Genomic DNA, 22,103 nt, shown 5'->3' on the forward strand with positions numbered 1-22,103 from the left:
GCCTATCCTTGTTCATGCATGCATGTCATCGAAACCAATGCTCATGGAGGATCGTGTGTGTATGTGCATAGATACGTCGACACATGGAGGTGTCTATGCCCGGTAGAGTGTAGGGGATAGGGTCTAGGTAGAGGTAATGGACAGACCAGACAGGGGGGGGGGAGATTCGAATTGTCTGTCTGTCAATCGACATTTCTGTCTTTTACAATGTCCGTCCATGCACATACCGATTGAGTTTTTGGGCATGGTATATCTGATATAATATGACATGATATGAAACGATGGGACGAGGCAAAAAGTCTCATTCGATTGATTGACTTGTTTGATTGAATGTTTATTTTATCTCACTCGTTCGTTCTCGGTCTCGTTGGGTTTGTCGTTTCTTCATCGCCAATGTATTGTAGATAGGTAACCCCTCGGGTCGAGAAGATACCTGTAGCTTCCCCCTTCTACTTCAATATCCAGTAGGGTAAAAGACCACAAAAGGGGAGACGGGGCGAGTATTGTTTTTCCTTCATCACTCGTTCCCACTCCCCCTCCGCCGCTGTCCTCTCTCTGACCGACCACCAGGGTGTTTTCGACTCGTTACACAACACAAAACCAGCACCCACTTCTCCCATACTCTTCCACCTCACTAATCATCTCGGACCCAACTTCTCGAGAATCCGCGGTCCTTGTTCCTCCCACTCCTGCTTGCTGATCCACATGTTCTCCTTGTCCGCCATGATGTTGGCCAAGACGGCGCCGCCCAAGAACACCATGTGTCTCCGCCTGGGGGGGTCCTCGATGCGGACCTTGAATTTGTTCAGTCGTTCGGGATTCCCGCCCAGCACGCGCGTGAGCCAGAGTTGCTTGAGTTCCTTCTCCAGGCGCGAGGGGAGACCGGGATACATGCTACTGCCGCCAGAGAGGACGATGGCTTTGTACAGTGAAGAGCGGACGTCCACGTCGGCTGACTGTATGGTGTTGAACAGAAATTCGGCGATGCCGGGTTGTTCAACATCGACCAGGTGCGGCTGGAACAGACACTCGGGGGCTTCGAACCGTTCGCTTCCTACGCGGATCACGCGGCCGTCCGGGAGTGTATACGATTCCACGAGCACGGTAGTTTCTTCCGACAGACGTTGGTCGAGAGTCAGGTCGTACGAGACGTAGCATAGCTTCTCCTTGATCTGGCGTACAGTTTCAAAGTCGGCCGTGCGATTGAGCGCGTAGCCTCGTCGCAGGAGGAGGGCAATCAAATTCCGGGTTACGTCTCGGCCAGCAACGTCGAGACGGCGGGTAAGGTGGTTGAGGACCGTGGATTCGTAGACGGGTACGATGTGCGTCACGCCGTCTCCGGAATCGACGACGACCCCTGATGAGAGGCCCTGTGCGTACAGCGCCAGTACCGCTTGGATGGCGACATATACCCCGCCAAAGCCGTACCGGTCGAACATGACCTCGCACATCTGCTCTCTGTTCTTGAGCGGGTTCATCGGAGGTTCGGTCAACAGGATCTTGCGACCCCGGGGGTCAACCTTTAATTTCTCAAAAAAGGTAAAGTCCCAGAGATGTTGCATGTCATCCCATTTCTTGACGATGCCGTTCTCCATCTGTAGCTCAGGACGTTCTGGGTCAGCCATTTCTTCTCGGCCGTTACTTGTTGCTCGGGGGTCTTTGGGATGGTCCTCACGGGATAGCTGATTTGTAACATTGATCTTGCAGCGGCAGCCTCATCTCCACACATGATGTCCTTGACCACGATATCTCCTGCCCGCTCTTCCGACCGCAGAATCGGCCGCCCGACTATGGAGGGGAACTGGTGTTCGGGGAAATTCTGTCGAGGTTTGCACTGGTTAGGTCTCGAAACTTCTCACAAAAGCATCGGACGAGGGCCACGGGCAGCACGTACTTGAGCTGCATAGCCGACCTTGAGGAAACCGGTACCCCCATCGAGGACTGTGGTGCCTGGGTAAGCAGGAGATTCAATGCAATGTGGGCGGGCGAGGGGTCTTACCGATGGGTGGTTCAGCCATTGTGGAAGAGAGCGGAGGTCCAGAAGAGGTCGACCCCTCGCAGCTTGTGGGATAGCAAGGAAGAGGGGAGGGAGAGGCGGGTGAAGCAGAAGTATAGAGGTCTGTATGTCACACTTTCTATTGACACAAGACGACAAGCAGCCGGATGTATCTAGGCGCAGTCCAAGTGAAGCAGCGGCATTGTGCTCGCAGTCTACCGTAATGCCAAGAATATCCTTCGTCAGCGACCTGCCCCTCCACTAAACCTCTGTGCCTCTCTCCCAGCGCAAGGCTTGGCAAGGCTTAAGGACAGCCTTGTCACTTGGCCGTCGCATTGATAAAATCCTTCGCTTGCGTAGCCTCAAGCTCAGGTGAAAAATCGAGTAGCTCTATCTAACGCAGGAACACATGCTCATCCAGCAGAGCTAGATGTCTCGGTCCTATCGAGGCAGTAGCTCTGTCGACATGGGCTCTGCACGGTGTGGACAGTACTGTTCTTCCGGCAGATCTCATCTTTACATCCCATGCTCAATCAACCATACTCGATGTGAGTTACCTACACAGTCAATCACACACAATATTTCACCGTGTGTAACGTGTAACGGGACAAGATCTGTCAAGCTTAGCCTCACCCGTATGTGAGTGACGTAGACAGACATCCCGCGACAATCTCCGCAATGGCTGCTTCGAGTTCCCCAAAGCCGACTGTGGGGTTAGCCGACAGGGACAAGGTAGAGTTTCGGACAATTGAGCCCGACTGTCTATATATGTGGCTGGTATCTTCTCGAAGACGGGGCGGAACGTCCGTCGCTGTTTTTCGATCTGCGTCTCCTTGTTTAACAAGCATACATTCGGGCTGCTCTCGGTTAACTGGTGTGTGTGTGTGTGTGTGCCTAACATACCCTGGGACAGTCAGCACGTCTCTTCTTTGCTGTGTGTGTCCCTCTCTCTCTCTTTTTCTGTCAAGGAAGTAAAAGGATAATATTTGTACAAACATGGCCTCCCCACCTCAAGCCAACGGTGGTGGTGGGGGTGGTGGAAAGCTCCACGTCCTCTTCATCCGCCACGGCGAGACGCAAGACAACATCGACCGGATCCTCCAGGGGTTGCGGGACACGAGACTGACGGAGAAAGGGCACCGGGAGGCGCAGGTTCTAGCGGACAAGCTGCGCGGGCAACATATCGACGCCGTCTACCACTCGCCCCTCCTCCGCATCGTGCAGACGATCAAGCCCCTCCTCGCCGACCGCGCGGACGTCCAGGTCCACGCGGACCGGGACCTGACGGGCCAAGCGCTCGGCGAGCTTGAGGGCGGGTCGTACGTCTCGATCGACATGGGAAACCCACGCAGCGCCGACGGTGGCCCCGGCGTCGAGCTGTTTGACGATTTCGTGCGGCGGCTGAAGCGCGTCTTTGCGCGCATCGTCGGCGCTGAGGCACCGTTGGTCGGCGAGCGGGATCGCACCGTGGTGATCGCGACGCACGGCGTGGGCATCACGTCCCTCTTCAAGACGCTCGAGTCCAGCCCCTCGTGCGACGGGTTCAACCCCAAGTTTGCGACGCGAGGCCCCAACGCATTCGAGGTCCGGTGGACCGACAGCGACGATGTCGCCAGACTCGTCGTCCCGCAGCCGGCGCAGCTCCCGATCAAGGACGGCGTGTTGGACTGGTCCTCCCTTTCTGGCCAGCCGTTCCTGATAGAGGTCTGGGGCAAGAAAGAAAAGGCATTGTGAGCGCGCACCTCATACAGAGATTGCCCGGCTCGGGTCACGAAGGTGGCACCAGACGGTGGTTAGAGGAGCGCACGTGAGCACGACATTCTGGGTTGCAATACACCTCGAACTAGCTGGGAGACTTTCGGCAACATAGAACAAGACAGCACCAAATCAGTAACAATCAGATCCATTGCACGTTATCATCATTCATCTCTCGTTGTCTCATTCCAATCGTAACCTAACATTTCATGTCCCTCGTGACAAGGATTCGAAAATGCCAATTGCGCGAGTCCAACCCACCGTATCACGAGAAGAACTGCGAATCACGAGTCCTGTCGAGTCTTCTTCCACTCCCATCTTCTTGAAAATCCTCCCAGATTCGTGATATGCCATTTCGCAGCAGAAAAATACTGCAATATATGCTGCGCCAATGCCACGCTAAATCCACAAACACATGCATCATCATTCCGCGAGACACTGCTCTCCGGTTCAGGCCAACTCTTCTCAAAGACCCATAAGATCCTCAGCCAGGTCTGCACCAAAGTTTCCAACCGTCGTGCGAGTCCTCTCTGGCTTCTTCTTATACTTCTTCATGGGATCTGGAGATGGGCTTCTAGACTTCTTCCATGCGCAAAATGATGCGTCAGCATGTCGTGAATGCAACAAGAACCTCTTGCACTTCCAAGCACGGGACGAGAAAAGACGCCGGAATGACGGAATCATTAGTCGCCGGCACGACTGCGACTCACCGCATGCCGAGACTTGGATCTCCTGCTATCGATATCATCAAAATCTCCATCTTCCTCGTACATTTTTCTGGCGCGATTCGAGTCTCTGATTGCGCGGTCGTCGTCGTAATGGCCTCCTGCCCCAGCACCAGAACGGCTTCCACGGTAACTTTCACTGCTCTGTGGCTCAGGCCCGTCGTAGTACCAGTTGCCGTCTCTTCCCTTGTAGTAACCTCCCCGTTCCCTTGCCCGCCGGCGTCGCTCGCGCTCCATACGCCTTTTGTGGTGTTCTTCTTTCTGTGAGAGCAGCTCCTTGTGTTGGTTGTGCTCCTCGGACAGTTCATTCCACTCGCTCACCGCACCTTTGAGACCCAATGCCGCAATCCCAATGGCCGCAGCATCCTGCCACCGGGAAGCGCGTTGTTGTTTGTGGGCTTCTTCTGGAGACATTTTGCCTTCGCGAACTTTCTCCATTCGTTTGTCGTGCGACTCGATGGAGGAATAGACCTTGGAGGCGGCGTGTATCGTGGCCACACTTGCGAGGGCGGCGGTGAGCCATTTTTTGCGCTGCATCTTGCGAATGTTCTTCTCTTCTTCGGTGGAAGAGAGCAGCGACGAGGAAGAGGAAGAGGAGCTCCGACGGCGACGGGAGCGACCAGAAGAGGATTTTGCCCGTACACGAGATCGTGGAGGCACAGAACCTTCCGATTCATAGTAATCGTCTCGATGGCGATCTCGGTCGCGGTGGGCAATCAGCGCACCTGCACCAGCACCTGCGGCGGCGCCTGCACCAATGTCCCGACCGGTGTGCATAGAGGTGGCTCTTTGTCGTTGCTCAGACCGACCAGGCCGTCGGGGTAGAATGTCCCCTTTGTGCCTCACCACTTCCACAATCTCTTCGTCCGAGGCAACATCGCGCCGACGGCGTAGGACGAGGCCCTTCTCTTCCATGGTTCTTCTGTCGTAGAGATCAGGATCAGGTTGAGGGACGTCGCCACGCATCTTCTTGTATCTGCGGTGAAGGGGATCGATGACCTTATCATGGTGTGTGAGGGCGAGGTTCACGCCGTTCAGGCCTAATCCTAGAGCCTGATCCATTTTGAAAGGGGTTGGGCGTTACACGCGGCTGTCGTCGTGAGCCGATAATGCAGCTGGCGGGAGTGTTTCGAGATCGGAATTGGTTCGCTGGGTGTCAGTCAGGACGCCTTGCAGCACCCACCGCCCGACTTGTATAGCGCTGCAGAGGGAAAGTTCGCCTGCACAAAGGACGCCGGCTGGCCTATTGGCTGAGCGACACACAATTTCTGTGTTTAATTGGGCGCAGGTCCGGGACGGTTTAATTAAGAGCAAACATATTGGAGAGCCATGGTGAAAGGGCTGGTCTATCGTAGGATGTGAGGCTCGCACAGAGAATCTGCGGTTGCGCTTAAAAGTCCGAACGCACAAACGGGCACCATAAGTAAATAAGTAGAAACTGAGAAGTGAGTCTATAGCGAAGACGTCATTGTGTGGCAGCTACACCGTCTTTAACAAAGTCCATTGGGCTGTTTAAAGGGTTTGCTCAAATTCAACTGGATACAAGGATGAAAAGAAGACAGAATAAGGAACAGATATTGGTCATGGGGTTTCGTATTTAACGGCGGACTGGACGGGTCGGTGGATGGGGCCGCTTCGACGGACACCGCAGAATAATGCTTATCTGACCAGGAGCGCCATGTTGGGGGATGCCATTTCTACGAAGGTCGTGGAAGTCCCACTGTGGGAGAGGTTGGTGATCGAGGATGGGCGATCCCGGATCAACCCAGAGACGCCAAAGGCCCGGAGGGATTAGGAAAATGTGCAAGCATTGGTTTTAAGATCGCTTCACATCTCACGATCGACACATTCAACGTGGACCAAGAGGCGAAGACTGATGATACCTGAATGGGGCAGGAACGAGAAAATGCCGAGAGGAGGGCGAGCCACTCAGCATGACAGCTGCGACACGACGAAGCGAAGAGAGAACAGGGAAGAAGGTGAGCGAGGCGAGACCAAGGGGAGAGGAAGAGGCTGGCATTGAGTCTTGCACATAATTGTACGAGGCACTTGGTAGGGCGGGGGAGACTTCTCCTAGGTGCATGACGTCGGTCGGGCTCTTTACCTTCCTGAGTGATGCCCAATGGCCTAGATCCCCTACCAGATCCTACCCCTGTTGATGGATGGGTATTAGTGGCCACCACTGCCTAGCAGGTGCCTGTTTATCCCCCAGGCATAACAACCTTTCTTCTGTTGTGCTTGGTAGGTGGAAGGAATGCACTGTTGGTCACTTCCTGCCACTTCCAGTTAGTCCCTCAACCACATCAACGACGTCATCATCAACTTTCCAGCCACCACAACCTTTTGCACCGACTACAGAACGACGAGTGCACATGATGGTTGAATGGCGCCACGAATGTTGGATTGGCATTTCACAAGGGCAGAGATAATGTCCGCTCAAAGGTAACAAGACCCCTCAGAGAATCCCTTCTCGGGCCTGTCAATTGTCAGTTTTGAGCAATCAATTTTAGCACATCTTCGGCACAACAACAGTCAATGAGAGCGGCTGAGTTGCAATTTGACATCCGTGCTGTATAAAGAGGTCATTTTCCTCCCACAAAAAGAAAAGCCTGTATCGGATCTCGTGAGCTCAGCATGCTTTTAGACATGACATTTTTCTCAAACTATACTTCAGAATGCCACCAATACCTGGGCAAATACTCGGTACATATGTGCCATCCGCACCCTCTGCCGAGCACAACATAACACAACACAACGAAACCAATCATAGTTCGCCATGACCAGTGGTGTCGCTCGAAGTGCTATTTTGTGTTCCGTTGAGGACTGATCCGCTCCACATCTGTCCCCAGAACTTCTTCAGGTCCTCGAAGACCACGTCGAATCGGGCACCCATAAGCCATGCGGCCCCAAGCTAGAATCACGTTAGCGCTGATTGGTACTTTCAGAACGAGGGCTTTCTCACTATAGTTACAGTAATGATGAGGAGCATCACACCCACCGCGCCAAACAGCGCAAGTGTCTCGGATGAATCCCTCGATGCTCCTTTCTTGGAAAGGGCCGCCCGAGCCTCGTCTGCCTTGTTCTTGGCCAAGACGTCCTCAACCTTTTGGGAGGGGAATATCGACTCGATAAACTGCTCCACCTTGCCACAAGCAATGCTGATCTTCAAAAAGTTGGGGTCCTGCGGCCGATTCTTCTTGCGGATGGAGTGAATATGTCGGCGGAACACCTCGCACGCCACCTGGAGGTTTTGGGTCGATTCGAGCATGATCTGGCAGGCCTCGCCCTTTGTGATTTTAATGTTGCGGAGGAACATGGAGTAATTCCTGAAGCAGAGATCCAGCGTCGCAATCGCCATAGTCTGCGGAATTGCGCAAAAGTTGAATACGCTCTGCTCCCGCAGTCCAGCCATATAGAAAATACATTCGTCAGCATGTTCGAGTGCGTTCAATACCATTTCTGCGCTGCAATTCAGTGCCTGCTCCTTGTACTCGGGCTTGAAGAGATCTTCAAACTGGTCAACGTGCTTGGACCAGATCTCCTTTGGCCAGAATATTCGGTTGTCGTCGAAATCCTCTCGCACGTCTCGGATGATGTTGACCTTTTGCAGGAAAAGCCCCATCGATCTGTGAAGATTGGATCTCTGGAGCAGAGCCGGGTTTCCGAATTTGCTCTCAACAAACATTCTCGTGCATCCCTCTCCGACCAATCCCGCCACATAGTAACAATACTGGTCGTACTCTTCGCAGGTCATGACGGCAAAATCGTTGTTTTCAGATTTTAGGCAGTAGTCGGCCATGCCATTGCCCATTCTCTTCGCGATATCCTTGATGATAACTTGGTATGCAGGTTTCATCTTCTTGAACTCTTCGATGACGCAACCATAATTGAGCATCAGTTCTCGATCCTTCTCCTCCGGCCTGTTCTCAGTGTAAGTCCATCCGTCAATCTCAAGAACCTCGTCGAAGCTGCGCAGGATTGGTTCCTTCTTCTTAACGGGGATCGAGGTGTCATCTTCAATGGTATCCAGACCGCGCAGAACCAGGTAGAACACAGTAACGGGCAGAAGAAGCTCTGGGTGTAACTCTTTGATGACGGCGCTGAAGGAGCGACTGGTCATGTCCAGGTACTTGAAGCAGTTTTTGACGGATTCGGTTTCTTTGGATTCATCTCGTTCGTGGACCGGGTTGTGCCAGACTTTCCTGAGCAAGTGTCAGCCACCAGGCGTGACGTGAGCTCGCTCATCAAACTCACCATTGAATGATAGAGCGCAATTGCTGGGGATGTAGGAGGTAAAACAAAACCTCGCTGGATTTGACCATTGTGACGAAGATTCGAGGTTCAATGCAATTTTCAGGTCAACTTGTGGAGAGGTCCCCTTGTTCCTAGCTGACCGTTGAACACTCCCGACGTATGGAGAACACTAGGTGATAATGAGCGACCATGGTCCAGAGGAGAAAAAGGGGCGGCGAGTTTTCATCAACTACCCGTGGCTCGACGTGAACTAGACCGTCGTGTTTTTGTGTGTGGAGGTTCGCATCTCCGAATGGCACGATCCCTATTAACCGAGGGTTCATCTATTAGGGAGGGAGGCGATGCCAAATCAGCTCTAGGGACCTTTGCTCGACCACCAGATGCCTCAAAAATCTACCGGGGCAGGTTGACCGGGGCGCGTCATAGCCACAGTGGCACCCAAGTGGCTGAGCCGCAGGCATCACCCATCTACCTATGACTTCACCCCCTGTGCTGGGTTTCGTGCTTGCGGCCACCAACGGGACCGGCGGCCTTCACGAGCCCAGAGGCTGCGATATAAATCGTACACTTCTCCATCCCATGTCAGTTGGCGCATCGGCCAGATCTTACATCCATCTCAGGTAGAATTTGCACCCGCTACAATGGTCGTCGACACTTCCTACTATGACGCTTTAGGCGTCAAACCAGATGCCTCCGAATTGGAAATCAAAAAAGCCTACAGGAAGCTCGCCATCACCACCCACCCTGATAAGAACCCCGGCGACGAAACCGCGCACGTCCGCTTTCAAGCCGTCGGCGAAGCCTATCAAGTCCTATCGAACAAGGACACCCGCGCCGCGTACGACAAATATGGCAAGGAAAAAGCCATGCCTAGCCAAGGGTTCGAGGATCCCGCCGAATTTTTCAGCATGATCTTTGGCGGTGATGCCTTTGTCGACCTAATCGGCGAATTGAGCCTCCTGAAAGATCTTACACATACCATGGACATCACAATGCAGGCCATGGAGGAAGAAGAACTTGCGAAAACTGCGGAGGAGAAGCTGAACGTCCACGAAGCAAAAGAAAAAGAGGTAACCACGGCGACCATGGACGCGAAGGAAACCGAAGCAAAAGCACATTCCGCACCAGAGGGGACCACCGTACCGCCTCCACCATATGTTTCCGGTGAAGAGCCATCGACGTCCACCGGCAGATCTTCTGGGACTAGCACCCCGCAGAGAAGATACGCTGGGCAGCAAGCCATCATGGATCGATCAGAAGAAGATGCGCGAATGGATGCGGCGGGTTTGACCCAAGAAGAAAAAGACTTGCAGAAGAAGAAAAAGAAAGGCGGCTTGACCAAAGAACAGCGGGAGAAGTTGGAAGCCTACGAACGGGAGAGACGACGCCTCCGAGAAGAACGAGTCGAGACTCTGGCAAAGAAACTGGTCGATCGTATCAGCGTGTGGACAGAAACGGATAAGAGCCCCGAAGTCACCCACGCGTTCCAAGAAAAGATCAGACTCGAAGTTGAAAATCTCAAGATGGAGTCCTTCGGTATTGAAATCCTCCACGCTGTCGGACAGACATACATCCAAAAAGCCACCTCGTTTCTCAAATCCCAAAAGTTCCTCGGCATCTCGGGCTTCTTCTCCCGTCTGAAAGACAAAGGCACCCTTGCCAAAGACACATGGAACACAATCTCGTCAGCCATCGACGCCCAACTAACAATGGAAGAAATGGCCAAGCTGGAAGAAAAGGGTGGTGCCGATTGGACTGATGAGAAGAAAGCAGAGTACGAAAGAAAAGTCACTGGCAAGATCCTGGCAGCTGCGTGGAGGGGTTCCAGGTTCGAGATTCAGGGCGTGTTAAGGGATGTGTGCGACCGGATTCTGAACGATAAGAACGTTCGACTGGAGAAGCGAATAGAACGAGCACATGCCCTGGTCCTCTGTGGGACTATCTACCAAAAGGTAAGTCTCCTCTGTTCAAGAGGCGCATCTCTCAACTTTGGAATGTACCTCGTCAATGCTAACGTTGTGTCGCTTGCAGGCTGAACGCGATCCAGACGAGGAAGGCGACTTTATGGCCTTTGAACAACTAATGGCCGAGTCGATGAAAAAGCAAGAGAAGAAAAAGGAAAAGGAGAAACAAAAAGAAAGCATCCATGGTGACCAATCACACAGACACTTCTTTGGAGGCAACCGAGAGTCCAGCGCCAGTGGTTCACCGAGACAGTCGACATCGGCGTGAGTTTGAGAATGGCCAGGGCTGGAACACCATTTGTTCCCCAGGCGGAGCATGATTGAAACGAAGCCTGAAGCCGGATTTTCAGAGAGTCGAGTCGTGACTCTTGTGGGACATTCGATCCGGGCCATCTATCAACCATCTGTGGCTTGCGCGCGGAATGTGTCGCTTTTCTTGCTCGCGAATTGGCTAGACCTTCTTCACAGGCACGAATGCATGACGACAAAGTTCTCCCTCCCTCCCTCCCCCTCTCTCTCGCGCGCGCTCTCTCTCTCTACTTGCACAACCTACTACGTACTATTGGGGTAATCAGGCACAGGCTTGGTTGGATCGGGCCTGTATCGTCGAGGAAATCGCATATGGTGGGTCGGGACGGGATCAGGGACGGGGTCAGGACCAGGATACAAGGAATAGGCAGGCCAGAAAGCGTTGCTGTTCGATGTCGTTTGTTTTGGAACCTTATTCGCGCTCGCCGACGCACATAGATATCAAATTCCCCCTATTTTCCCATTTCCCTTTCCCTTCTTCCTTGACCTCCTTTTGTCTCTTGTTCCCTTCTTCTTGCTCCTCCTCTGTCTCCCCCCTTCGCTAGAAAGAACCCCATCGCCCTGAAAAGTGCCCGTGTCTGTGTAAATGGACGACACGAGTTGTCTCAGCACTCGACAACTCGCACCAGAAGAATGTCTGTGTCTCTCCTTCGAGTTCTTGAACGAGGGTAGTACATAGTACACAGCGAGAGCGAGAGCGAGGGTAAGTATGAGTGAATATGAGTGTGAGTCGGAGTGATGATACTTTTTGTTTCTTTCTTCTTCTCCTCCTTCTCTCTGTACATACAGTATGTTTTCTCGATCAAGTCTCGTCCCGTCCTGCTCAGCTTTCTGCCACCATTATCTTCTCCTTCACGACGCCCGGGAGGATTGATATATATAGCCAACCTCCAACCCGACAGGCGAGGCTTTTCGACCACCTCTCCTTCTGCGCACCAGGGTTGACAAACAACTAAAAAGAAAGAGAGACTCGGCAATGACTTGGGGGGGTATCATTTTATACACAATCGCAACGATCGCAGATTCCACATCTTATCCGCACCCAACAAGCTCAACTCCCGCCACAACAACAAAAGGAAATAGCAATCTCTTCACGTAATCCGGCTTCCAATGCAGTCTGGGTCATCATGTCGTAAAGGGAAGACAAACTTTGTCTTCCGTGGATCCAGTCCAAGAGTTTAAAGGCGCGCGCCAATCTAGGTGTCGGCCAGCTGCGCGCTGACAGAATCCAATATATCAGACAATTCGTCCAACGAGGGCATCGCTGTCATATCGCTGGCAATGATTGTTGGAGGCGGCCCGGCTCCCCACAGCGCCGCCTCGTCTATGTTCGCCTTGGTGATGCTGGGACTCAGTAGACCTTGTCTGGCCTCCTGCTCCTCCACACCGTTCACCAACCCCCTTTCATCCAACTCATCGTCGTTTAAAACTTTCCCCCCAAGCTTCACGTCCCCAATGCCTACTCGATAATCAAGAGCTTTGTTCCCTTCTCGAATTAACTCCTCTGAACAGGTGAGACATCGTTTTATACTTTGGCTGAGTTTTTGGACGTCGACAAGGAGTTGTTGATGGCGCGACAGGTCTTGCATCAGTCGTTTCTCGTCTCTCGCGCGCTGGCGCGATCGGACCGATGGACTTAGCATGGAACCAGACTCGTTGGACAGCATAGAACCATCTTCGTCTTCGAGATCGTCTAGATCGCTGTCGTCGTCGTCTGAAAATTGACGATCTTCTTCGTCAAACTCGGTGACCGTTCCCAGTGTGAGATCAGACTGCCCGGAGATTGTCCTTGTTGTCGGCGCAAGCGATAATCGCCCTGAACGCGACAGTCGCCGATACCTTCTTAACTCCCCAGTCTGCTTGCGGAGTTCACGTTCCAAGGTCTTGTTGATGGCCAGTAGTGACGAGTTCGAGATTTCCAGATCCAGGACTTTACGTTCCCGCCGGGCATTAGCAGCTTGATCCAAGTGAGAATGGATGATGGTAGTTGCTAAGTCTGTTCTTGAGTCTGAACTCGACGCAGGTGCGCCGGGAGTCTTGCTGACTTCTGAGAGTTCCGTGTCACTTGGGACAGAAGTGGGGACAGTGTTCGTAGATGCAAGGCTGGTAGACCTGGGACTCAACGTTTCCGGAGAAAGGAGGCTTTGCCCGTGGATCCGGGGTGAGACTAGAGGAGCAGGGTGGAGATCTAATGGCTGGGGTGGTTGTGCTCTAATGCTGCTCAGTTGCCTGAGAGCTGGGGATCCAATAGAACTTGCGCTGATCGACTTTCGATGACTGTTCGGGGTAGGCTGAGACGCTGTAGTACTGCCTGAGCTGCTCTTAGGGCGTTCGGCAGACGCTCGGGGCCCCGGAGGTGAGGGCGCCTGGGTAGGTTGTAGTTTTCGGGGCGATGAGGGTTCTGGAGGAAACACGTTGTGAGCTCTGTTTGGGGATTGGGGAGGAGTATTTCGAAAGCCGTGTGTGGCTGTTGTGATGGTAGGACTGTTCAACCTCTCCGTTGAGATGTGAGGAAGGATGTTACGTCGAGCCGGTGCGTGTGGTGTCAAATCGTTTGCCCTGAAGAATTTATCGTCCAGGTTCTCCTTTCCACTTGCATTATCCCTGCCCAGCGGGGGAGAACCAACGAAGAAGTGTCCTGGCCTTGGAGGAAATCGGTGGCCCTCGTCAGCCTCTGGGGATCCGACAATGGGCTTGACCTCGTTCGCGTGGAAGAACTTCGACGTGATATCTTTATCCCCCTCCACCATGCTCTTTGTTGCGGACAACCTTCGATGGATGGTCACGGCAGGTGTAGATGTTGACGTGTTTGCCCTCGGTAGAGCACCTGTACTGGCTGCCAGCCGTGGGCTGGTGAGCCCGAGGCCTCGCATTGCACCAATAGTGGGTTTCGAGGACTCATTGCCCGACGACGCTCTCGACCTCTGACCGTTGCCCGTTCCCCTTGGCTGTGCTGGAGTCAAGGGTGACTCTGTTCCAACCCGTGACTTCCTCGCACCAGACCGAGGAGTGATATTTCCATTTAGGGGTGTTGTGGTCTGATCGGGTTTGGGGGGCGATTTTGACCTGACGAAAGGGTCCCTGCGAGAGGACAGGTTAGGCGAAGACGAAGCAGAGCCGACCACTCTCGGGGTCAGGGGGCTTTTGGCAGTGCGGAAGTTGGCACTGAGAGCCGGAGTCAGTGGTTTCGAGGTGTTGGACCGGGTTTGTTTATCGGCGTGCATCGTTGTCGGGAGGGGCGAACGTCGAGAACGAGGGACGGGCTGTGGCAGCGGGCGCTCTCGCTCTCGCATGACAGCGACAGAAGGGAGTCCAGGACTCGATAGAGACCATTATTGTCGGCTCAAGAGGGCGGGCAGGCTCTGAGTCTCTGTAGACAGTGAGCGCAGGCGGTGTCTCTCCACATTCAATGTCAACAAGCTGTTTGAGATTCCGGGTGCACGCTCCAGAAGATTACCGCGAATGGTTTAGCTTGCGTGGTTTGGTTTCGTCACTGGGAGGCAGGCCACGGGCAGCTACGGCAGGTGACTTTTCCAAGGTTCTCGCTAAAACACGTCCACCATCACGCCCCTACCCTGTCGCGTCCTTGACACCACCAGACTGCCAACTGCTCAAAGCGGCATCGCACTATGCTGCCCGACATCATCCCTCCGGTGTTGCAATGACATTGCATGACGAGAATGATGGCCTCACTACCACCATCGCCCCAGACACAGACAATTCCCCAGACCATGTCGATCAGATACCGCAGGCCCAAAACGCCTCCCTCCAGGCATCCCAACACCATTCCCTGAAGCACCATCTACTCGGCCCTTCCCTGACTAAAGCAGGACAGGATGCGGTTGATCAAAAGAAGGTCTCTGAGATCATATACGAGGCGTCGAAAGGCTCCAAATTCTTCAACAATGAAGAAGTCAGGGACAGGAATTTGACTCTAAAGATCGAGCGGATTCTCAAACAGAAGGCACAACTGGAGAAGCTCGACCTGAAGACGGATTTGCGCCGGGCAGATGACTACATTACCTCCCTCGAAGTGGCGAGAGACCTGTCACAATATGTCGTCCACATTGATTGTGATGCCTTTTACGCCGCCGTTGAAGAGATTGACCGACCGGAGCTCAAGAATGTCCCCATGGCCGTGGGGATGGGGGTCCTTACCACCTGTAATTATGAAGCCCGCAAGTATGGTTGTCGCAGTGCCATGGCAGGCTTTGTGGCCAAGAAGCTCTGCCCCCAGCTGATCTGTTTACCCTTGAACTTTGACAAATACACAGCCAAGGCAAGAGAAGTGAGAGCTATCCTCGCAGAATACGACCCGCGTTTTGAGAGCTCCAGTATCGACGAAGCCTACCTGAACATCACCGAGTATTGCCACACTCATCAAATGGACCCGGAGGCTGCGGTTGAACAACTTCGAAAGGAAGTGCACGAGAAGTGTAAGATTACAGTCTCCGCGGGGATTGCACCCAATGCCAAATTGGCTAAGATCTGTTCCAATAGGAACAAACCCAATGGGCAGTTCCGAATCCCCAATGAGCGAGCTGCCGTCATGTCGTTCATATCTGCACTTCCCGTCCGCAAAGTCAACGGCGTCGGTCGTGTCTTTGAGCGAGAGCTCGATGCGATTGGTATCAAAACATGCGGTGACATCTACGTCCACCGGGCGTATCTGTACAAATTGTTCGGTGAGAAGGCATTCCATTTTCTGATGCAGACATATCTTGGACTGGGACGCACCGTAGTACAGCCTGCTGAGGAGTATGAGCGAAAGAGCGTGGGGACTGAAAGCACATTCCGCGACATAAGTGACAAGCAGGAACTTCGTGAAAAGCTTCGGCACACAGCCGAGGAGCTTGCAAAAGATATGGTTCGCGTCGAGGTCAAAGGCCGGACCCTAGTCCTCAAGGTCAAACTGCACACCTACGAAGTCTTCACCCGACAAGTCGTTACCCCGAAAGCAGTCCACCTTGCGGACGATCTCTACAACTACAGTCTACCAATGCTGGCCAAACTCGAGAAGGAGATCCCAGATTTCCGGCTTCGCTTGATGGGACTACGATGCACTCACCTAGTCAGCACCAAGAAAGCAGGCACTGATTTCTTCCGTCGTAAAGTCAACAGTGACAACTTCTCCAACGGGAAGCCTGCCGACGATGCAGAGTGGGAAGTTTGGCCAGATTCAGAGTTTGAAGAAGCTGCACGTCAGGAGAGACAGGAGGAGATGGAAGAGCTTGAGCGCCTGAGTCAAGAGCAGCAGCATGAACCTGCTCAAGACCAGGACCAGACCATCCTTGCACCAGAAGCCTATGTTTCTACCGCGGACTGGCACGAGCCCTTTGGCAAGTACAAGTACGGCAGCGAGTCGAACTCGCCGGGAGCATCACCACAAAGCAAGCATGGACGGGTGCTGAACAAAGCTGCAGCAACTGCCTCGAAAGAAGAGCACAAGCAAGAAGCATTATGGGATTGTCCAGTCTGTCAACTCCCGCAGCCAGCCAACGACAGGGAGTTCAACAGCCACATCGATCTGTGTCTCTCGCGGCAGACCATCAAAGAGGTTGTGGCCGAGACGAACGGATCTGTCTCCAGGGCCTCTAGCACAGCACCACCTGACACGTCTGGGCTAGAAAGGCCGAAATCCGCCAGTGGATCGAAACCGAAGAGGAAGGTCGCTTCTAGCAGTCTGGTCGAGCCGGAAGCCGTGGGCGGGAGAAGGCAGAAGAGACTCTTCTTCACCTGAAATTTCACGACTTTGTAGGACACGGTCCCAGGAGAAATGACTTTGATATACCAATAGCGATATTTCATTCTTGGACCTCAAGAGGGTCTCTATTCTCATGACACCGCCCTCCTTGGGGTATAATGATCTCCAGTTGGACTGGATCTGGTCCCAAGTCCATGACGGATATGTAAGTTTGACGTACATAGTGTACGTCCCAACGCCTGTAGATGCCAAATTCTTTCAGAAAATCCCCCATGTCCAGTCTGGCTGGAGCCCGAATTTTTGCTTCCTCCTGTGCCTCGAATGCGTGCTACTGGGACATCCCTCCATCCAAGAGTCCCATTTCAATACATTGCCCCGAGAATCGTGGCATCGCATTGAGCCACACACCCCCAAAAAAAGTCCCGTCCTGCGCCGTGGACGGTATACGACCACCAAAACATCAGCAAACGTCACTAGACCTCGCAAATACAAGAGTTGGACCTGTCCGACTCGTCAAAAAGCAGATCAACTGGCCCTCCTTCTATTGCTCGACACTGGCTCTTCATCATCTTCCTCGTCATCGTCATCATCAAAGACTTTGTTCTCTTCCTCTTCTTCCCGTTTTAACTGTTCTTCTCTCATCTCTCGATACGTGGCCCAGCTCAACATGACGAACGCCACAACGATCAAGCCGCAACCGGCGAGTGCCGCCGTGCTGAGTGGTTTCCCGGTGATGATCCAGTCTGTAATACCCACCAGAAAGATTGTGAGGAGTGCGGCAACAGAACTTAGGACTGGCGAGGTGAGGGACATGAGGACGAGGAAAGAGCCGGAGAAAACAGCATTGGAGAGGGTGGAGATTGCGAGTAATCTGGCTGCTTGGCCACTTGGAATCTCAAATGTCTCCAGGCCAGTCCAATGAAGGATGGGGAGAGGGATCCAAAGAACGGTCAGTGTGAAAAGCCCAACCATGCTGCCAAACGTGTTTGCGAAAATCATTCCCCTGCCTGGGGAAGTACCCTCAGGGGGACAAGCGAAGCGTTTGTAAAGGACTTCGTAAAAACCGTACGCCACCGAGCCAATGCCAATGACGATGTTCCCCACGAGTTTTGTTCCGAATCCCTTTTCAGCACCTGGGTTTGATGTCCCTGGACCAGGGGTGGTGTCATCTTTATCGCCATATGCGACGACAAGGACGCCAATGATGGCCAGAGCAACCGAGATTGCCTTGTCAAAGCGTAATTTGTCGTTCAGGAGCATTATGGAGAATACATAGGCGAAGAAGGCGGAACAGTTGTAGATCGCGGTGAGGTCGGACGGTGAGGTCAAATTGACAGCAACGTACCACGATCCTCCGGCCATCGTCAGAAACGTGGTGATGAAGGCGGTGGCTCTGATCATGTAGGGCCAAGGGGATACCAGAGTGGTGGACTTTGAGAGATGTAATTCTTGAGAGCGGACCATTTGCGCCGTAGAACGGAGGAGGTAAACGTGTCTTCGCCAGAACGCAGGCCAGGACAGTTGTCGTTTCTGTATCCGGAGGAAGATGAGTTGGACTGGCCAGAGGAATATCCACGAGCCGTGCGTCAAGTACATCATGCAATATGCCTTGTCCCATTTCAGTTCGTGTTGAATATATACCGCAGTTTCCGTCTGCACGACAAAGGAGATGAGGGAAAGGATGAGGAAGAAGGAAGCGTAGATGTATTTCCGCCGCACCATGTCTTCGGGTTGGACGTATGAAGGAGACCGCGAGCGAAATGTGCTCCTCCGAGACGAGAGTGCTGGTCGGGCTGAGCCATGGAGACTTGGTGACTCTGGTCGACCTCTTGTGTTTGTATGTTTGTCTTCCCCTAATAGCGGTTCGTGCGATTCTGGCCCAAGAGGCTGGTGCATTGACGTTCTCCCAGCCATATCGTCGTCGTCTTCCTCTTCGTCTTGTCTATGTTCGTCATTCACATCGAAATGCACCCCTCGAATGTGCTGTCGATCCGCCCGGAATTCGTCTTTTATAGCTGGGGGAAGGGAGTTGAGACGCAAGGGGCTCGAAGGACGTAAAGTGGATTTGGCGGATGCGGCAGAGGCCGAAGCGAGAGGTAGGGGCGACTCAGTGCCAGGAGGCGTATAGATGAGATCTCCCCCAGACGAGTCGCTACTGTCGGACGGTGTCATCCATGCGGTTGGGAACAGGCAGGGCTTATAAAAAGGTCACCAGATTTGGTCAGTGGCCTGCGGTGTGGGGAGGACAGAATCATGCGCAGTCGGTCTGCAGTCGATACGTGGCGCTGTTGGTACCAGTGGGACGGCTTGTACGACTCTGATAGGAAGGGCTGTGACGGTGTCGAGGTTCACCCGTGAGATTCACCAATGTAGTTGTCGATAAGGACGGCGAGAGAATTGCACTATTCTCTTAATGCCCTGCGGAGATCAAAGGCTTCCATCATCTGCATTCAGTGTTGGCTGCCGATTGGGGGCGTAGACGAAGAGGCTCTCAACTACTGGGGTGGCGTGGGGGGCTAGGCTGTTGGGGCTGTTCAACTGGACCCTGAATCCCGCTGTACCGAGTATGTACATCCAGGCAACTCGGGTGCGTTCCGCAGGCCCCCTTTCCCGGCTCTCTCTGGGTACTTTTTTACTCGTACTCTTACTGGTGCTTTCATTGACAGTCCCTTTATTAGGTACAGTTCTACATGCACACCGAGACTCATTGTGCGTACTTTGACCTCCTGGAGAGGCTCACCAGGCATCATGGTTGTGCAACACCATCCGGAAAGAGTGTATCTCAGTACCTAATCAACCACAGACCAACTGCCACATATGTCCTTGGTGTCCTCAAAACTGGCAGAGGAACCTTTGGTTTCCTTGTTTCTTTCCCATGACCAGATGTTAGCTCCCATTCGGGCTGGAATCCTGTCTTGATGCCCAAGCCCGTGGCGAGAAGGTGCATATTGGCTCTTCTGGTCGCACGAGAGATCTCCAGCAGGAGACCATAAGGGTCATTTTTGGCGAATGGTATGGTCCGCCTTTTTGGTTCGGCTATGCCTGGTTTACGCTCTTGTGTCGCTTCCCAACAACCTCATGAGTCGTGCCGAAGGTGAGAGGACGGAGAGAGGTTCGCGTTCTCTGTATTCGGTGATTCTCGACCTTTCGACTTTCGAGGCTGTGCTATTACACCAAGGCTGCGGTGCCAGCAAAGACCGCAATCGAAACGCAGGACATCTGATAGACACACTACTAGCAGAATGACTACCACGGCGTGTTGAAAAGAGGAGCAACGGAGAGTCATTTCACCTTTGTTACCACGATACCAACGCCACAGTCAAGATCGCAGGCGCAGGCGGCACGTGATGCCGTGTTTCGGTTGTCTTGCGATGTGACCTTCTTTCAACCTCAACTCATTTCTACTTCTTTCCAATTTCTAGGTCAGATTTCTCAATGCAGATCCAACAAGACGTCGACCTTTTTCCGAGCACGACTGAGCAGATGAGGGTTCATATTCTGATTCAGAAACAGGGATGGACCTGAATAGTGCTCAGAAGGGGCGCACTAGGCCGAGTCTCAACTAGATTGATTCCGGAGCAACGAGTCACACTACGCACTCACAACCTTCAATGCATACGGCACTGCTTGCGATGCCTGTGAGAGTCTCATGAACGTTTCCCCAAGAGCACCGAGGGAGAGCCAGATGACAAATAATAGCAAACCTCGGCGAACGTCCATTTTGTCGAAGGGCTACGAGGGATCCGACTTGACTAGTTCCTGGCGGTTGTTCTCTGCCACGATATAAACCTTCCCCCATCCTTGTTCCAAGACACCGCACTGCCATGTCTACTTTAAAGAATCCCCACGGGGACAAGACCAGGAGATGCTTCAACAGAGTGGGCTCAAGTCTTTCTAGACCGCCAATAGCAGTGATTCTACCATGTACAAGCTGAAGGTGAGAGGTTGACTTCATCAGAATCCAGGATCTACCGAAAGCTTTCCAGACATATTCGGCGTCCTGAAAATCCCCATCTTACGGGTGGAGGCTTTGAAGCTAATCCATCGACAAATTGACCTCGATTGGGTTTTTTTCATCAACTCTGGCTCTGCAAGAGCGGTTCACCTCTCGCTCGGTTGCTGATAGCTCCGGAGGTATAGATTCGGGCACGGGTGGCCTGAGCCGCTTGGATTCCGGAATCGGAATTCATATGAGGCCGATGGGATTACTACAAGTACTAGCTGAACGTCAAGCTTGGTCCACTTTGGCCGTTTTGCCGACTTCAAGACGACTCACCAGGACCGCGGACTTGCAAGGCGTCGGCCAGCCTCCAATCCGAGATCCTATATCCGCAATCGGAGGAGACATGCTAGTCTTGTGCGTTCGTGCCCCTGTTTAGGCCTACAGAGCAGCGGCCCAGGATTTGATACTGGACTGCAAGAGTAATCATCGATGTCATTGGCATGACCGACTGGGGAAGTAACCGGAAGAGGCGGATATACGGTATCTACACAGCCGGTATTACTGAGCAAATCATAAGGTCTGTTTGATGTCTACAGTTTCAGGCGAACAGCCGGTCATGGCCTTGGAGCGCCTTATCAAACGAGGCTTCGTATACGCTTCTTCGAACTCTGCCCGAGGCTGCAGTCGAGCAGCATACCAGCAGGCAGTCGAGAAGACACGGTTCTAATGACTTGATCTATGCTACAGGAAACCGCCTTTTGGGAGTACAACTGGCAAGCTGGGCATATCTATATGCCCGAAGCTAAAGCTAAGCAATCCTTCCGACAAGCCCGTGAGAGATTCCTGCGCCATAACGAGACTTTCTTGTGCATAATATGACATGGTGGACATGTTCCGTGCAGGCATAGACCTGTTGTGCACTGATTCCAGGATGCTCGACAGAATCCCTCAGCTGTCTATTCGAAGAATCAAACGCAACCAATCGTACGGTAATCCGAAATGGCGATCTTCAGGGCGCTGACGAGGCGCAAGGCCTGAAGCTCTGTGGATGTGAAACCACTTTATAAACTAGAAGGACCTCAGTGCTGAAGTGGTGAGTGCCGGTCACTGAGTGCCTTGGGATATATATGCGACGGGATTTTGCTACCTAGCATATTCCTCTACTGCTTTCCTCTCCATCTTCTTGTCTCTTGAAGAAAGTGCCATGTATTTCTCGGCAATCATTACTGCTGCTCTGGCAGGTGTTGCCTGCGCAAAGCCCATCAAACAGATCAAGAGGCAGACCATACAAGATACATACGACTTCATCATTGCTGGAGGCAAGCTATACACAGCGTGGCACAACGGCTGGACTAACCTCAAGCAGGTGGCACAGCGGGCCTCGTTATCGCAAACCGTTTGACGGAGTGTCCCAACGTCCGTGTGCTTGTGCTAGAAGCAGGTCCAGAACCAG

The 22,103-nt window shown here is 53.0% G+C and overlaps 9 protein-coding genes across 9 annotated transcripts; 4 read left to right on the forward strand and 5 right to left on the reverse strand.

Annotated features, from left to right (window-relative positions):
- Positions 1-638: 638 nt before the first annotated feature.
- Z517_07108 (uncharacterized protein) lies at positions 639-2,018 on the reverse strand (the record flags this gene model as incomplete). The annotated part of the gene is made up of 4 exons (XM_013428846.1): positions 639-1,595; positions 1,676-1,819; positions 1,895-1,941; positions 2,000-2,018. 4 exons carry the CDS (start codon positions 2,016-2,018, stop codon positions 639-641), a joined length of 1,167 nt encoding a protein of 388 aa, XP_013284300.1.
- Positions 2,019-2,992: 974 nt separating this feature from the next.
- Z517_07109 (uncharacterized protein) lies at positions 2,993-3,730 on the forward strand (the record flags this gene model as incomplete). The annotated part of the gene is made up of 1 exon (XM_013428847.1): positions 2,993-3,730. One exon carries the CDS (start codon positions 2,993-2,995, stop codon positions 3,728-3,730), a length of 738 nt encoding a protein of 245 aa, XP_013284301.1.
- A 704-nt stretch (positions 3,731-4,434) lies between these two features.
- Positions 4,435-5,538, reverse strand: Z517_07110 (uncharacterized protein; the record flags this gene model as incomplete). Its single annotated transcript, XM_013428848.1, has 1 exon — positions 4,435-5,538. One exon carries the CDS (start codon positions 5,536-5,538, stop codon positions 4,435-4,437), a length of 1,104 nt encoding a protein of 367 aa, XP_013284302.1.
- A 1,702-nt stretch (positions 5,539-7,240) lies between these two features.
- On the reverse strand, positions 7,241-8,798 carry Z517_07111 (farnesyl-diphosphate farnesyltransferase; the record flags this gene model as incomplete). The annotated part of the gene is made up of 3 exons (XM_013428849.1): positions 7,241-7,387; positions 7,439-8,678; positions 8,731-8,798. 3 exons carry the CDS (start codon positions 8,796-8,798, stop codon positions 7,241-7,243), a joined length of 1,455 nt encoding a protein of 484 aa, XP_013284303.1.
- A 573-nt stretch (positions 8,799-9,371) lies between these two features.
- Positions 9,372-10,962, forward strand: Z517_07112 (uncharacterized protein; the record flags this gene model as incomplete). The annotated part of the gene is made up of 2 exons (XM_013428850.1): positions 9,372-10,682; positions 10,762-10,962. 2 exons carry the CDS (start codon positions 9,372-9,374, stop codon positions 10,960-10,962), a joined length of 1,512 nt encoding a protein of 503 aa, XP_013284304.1.
- Positions 10,963-12,199: 1,237 nt separating this feature from the next.
- Positions 12,200-14,227, reverse strand: Z517_07113 (uncharacterized protein; the record flags this gene model as incomplete). Its single annotated transcript, XM_013428851.1, has 1 exon — positions 12,200-14,227. One exon carries the CDS (start codon positions 14,225-14,227, stop codon positions 12,200-12,202), a length of 2,028 nt encoding a protein of 675 aa, XP_013284305.1.
- A 185-nt stretch (positions 14,228-14,412) lies between these two features.
- On the forward strand, positions 14,413-16,743 carry Z517_07114 (uncharacterized protein; the record flags this gene model as incomplete). Its single annotated transcript, XM_013428852.1, has 1 exon — positions 14,413-16,743. One exon carries the CDS (start codon positions 14,413-14,415, stop codon positions 16,741-16,743), a length of 2,331 nt encoding a protein of 776 aa, XP_013284306.1.
- A 489-nt stretch (positions 16,744-17,232) lies between these two features.
- Positions 17,233-18,879, reverse strand: Z517_07115 (uncharacterized protein; the record flags this gene model as incomplete). Its single annotated transcript, XM_013428853.1, has 1 exon — positions 17,233-18,879. The coding sequence occupies one exon, from the start codon at positions 18,877-18,879 to the stop codon at positions 17,233-17,235; it is 1,647 nt and encodes a 548-aa protein (XP_013284307.1).
- A 2,975-nt stretch (positions 18,880-21,854) lies between these two features.
- On the forward strand, positions 21,855-22,052 carry Z517_07116 (uncharacterized protein; the record flags this gene model as incomplete). The annotated part of the gene is made up of 1 exon (XM_013428854.1): positions 21,855-22,052. One exon carries the CDS (start codon positions 21,855-21,857, stop codon positions 22,050-22,052), a length of 198 nt encoding a protein of 65 aa, XP_013284308.1.
- Between the last annotated feature and the right edge of the window lie 51 nt (positions 22,053-22,103).

Source organism: Fonsecaea pedrosoi (genome assembly GCF_000835455.1).
Source record: "Fonsecaea pedrosoi CBS 271.37 unplaced genomic scaffold supercont1.4, whole genome shotgun sequence".
In the NCBI taxonomy this organism is placed as follows: domain Eukaryota; kingdom Fungi; phylum Ascomycota; class Eurotiomycetes; order Chaetothyriales; family Herpotrichiellaceae; genus Fonsecaea; species Fonsecaea pedrosoi.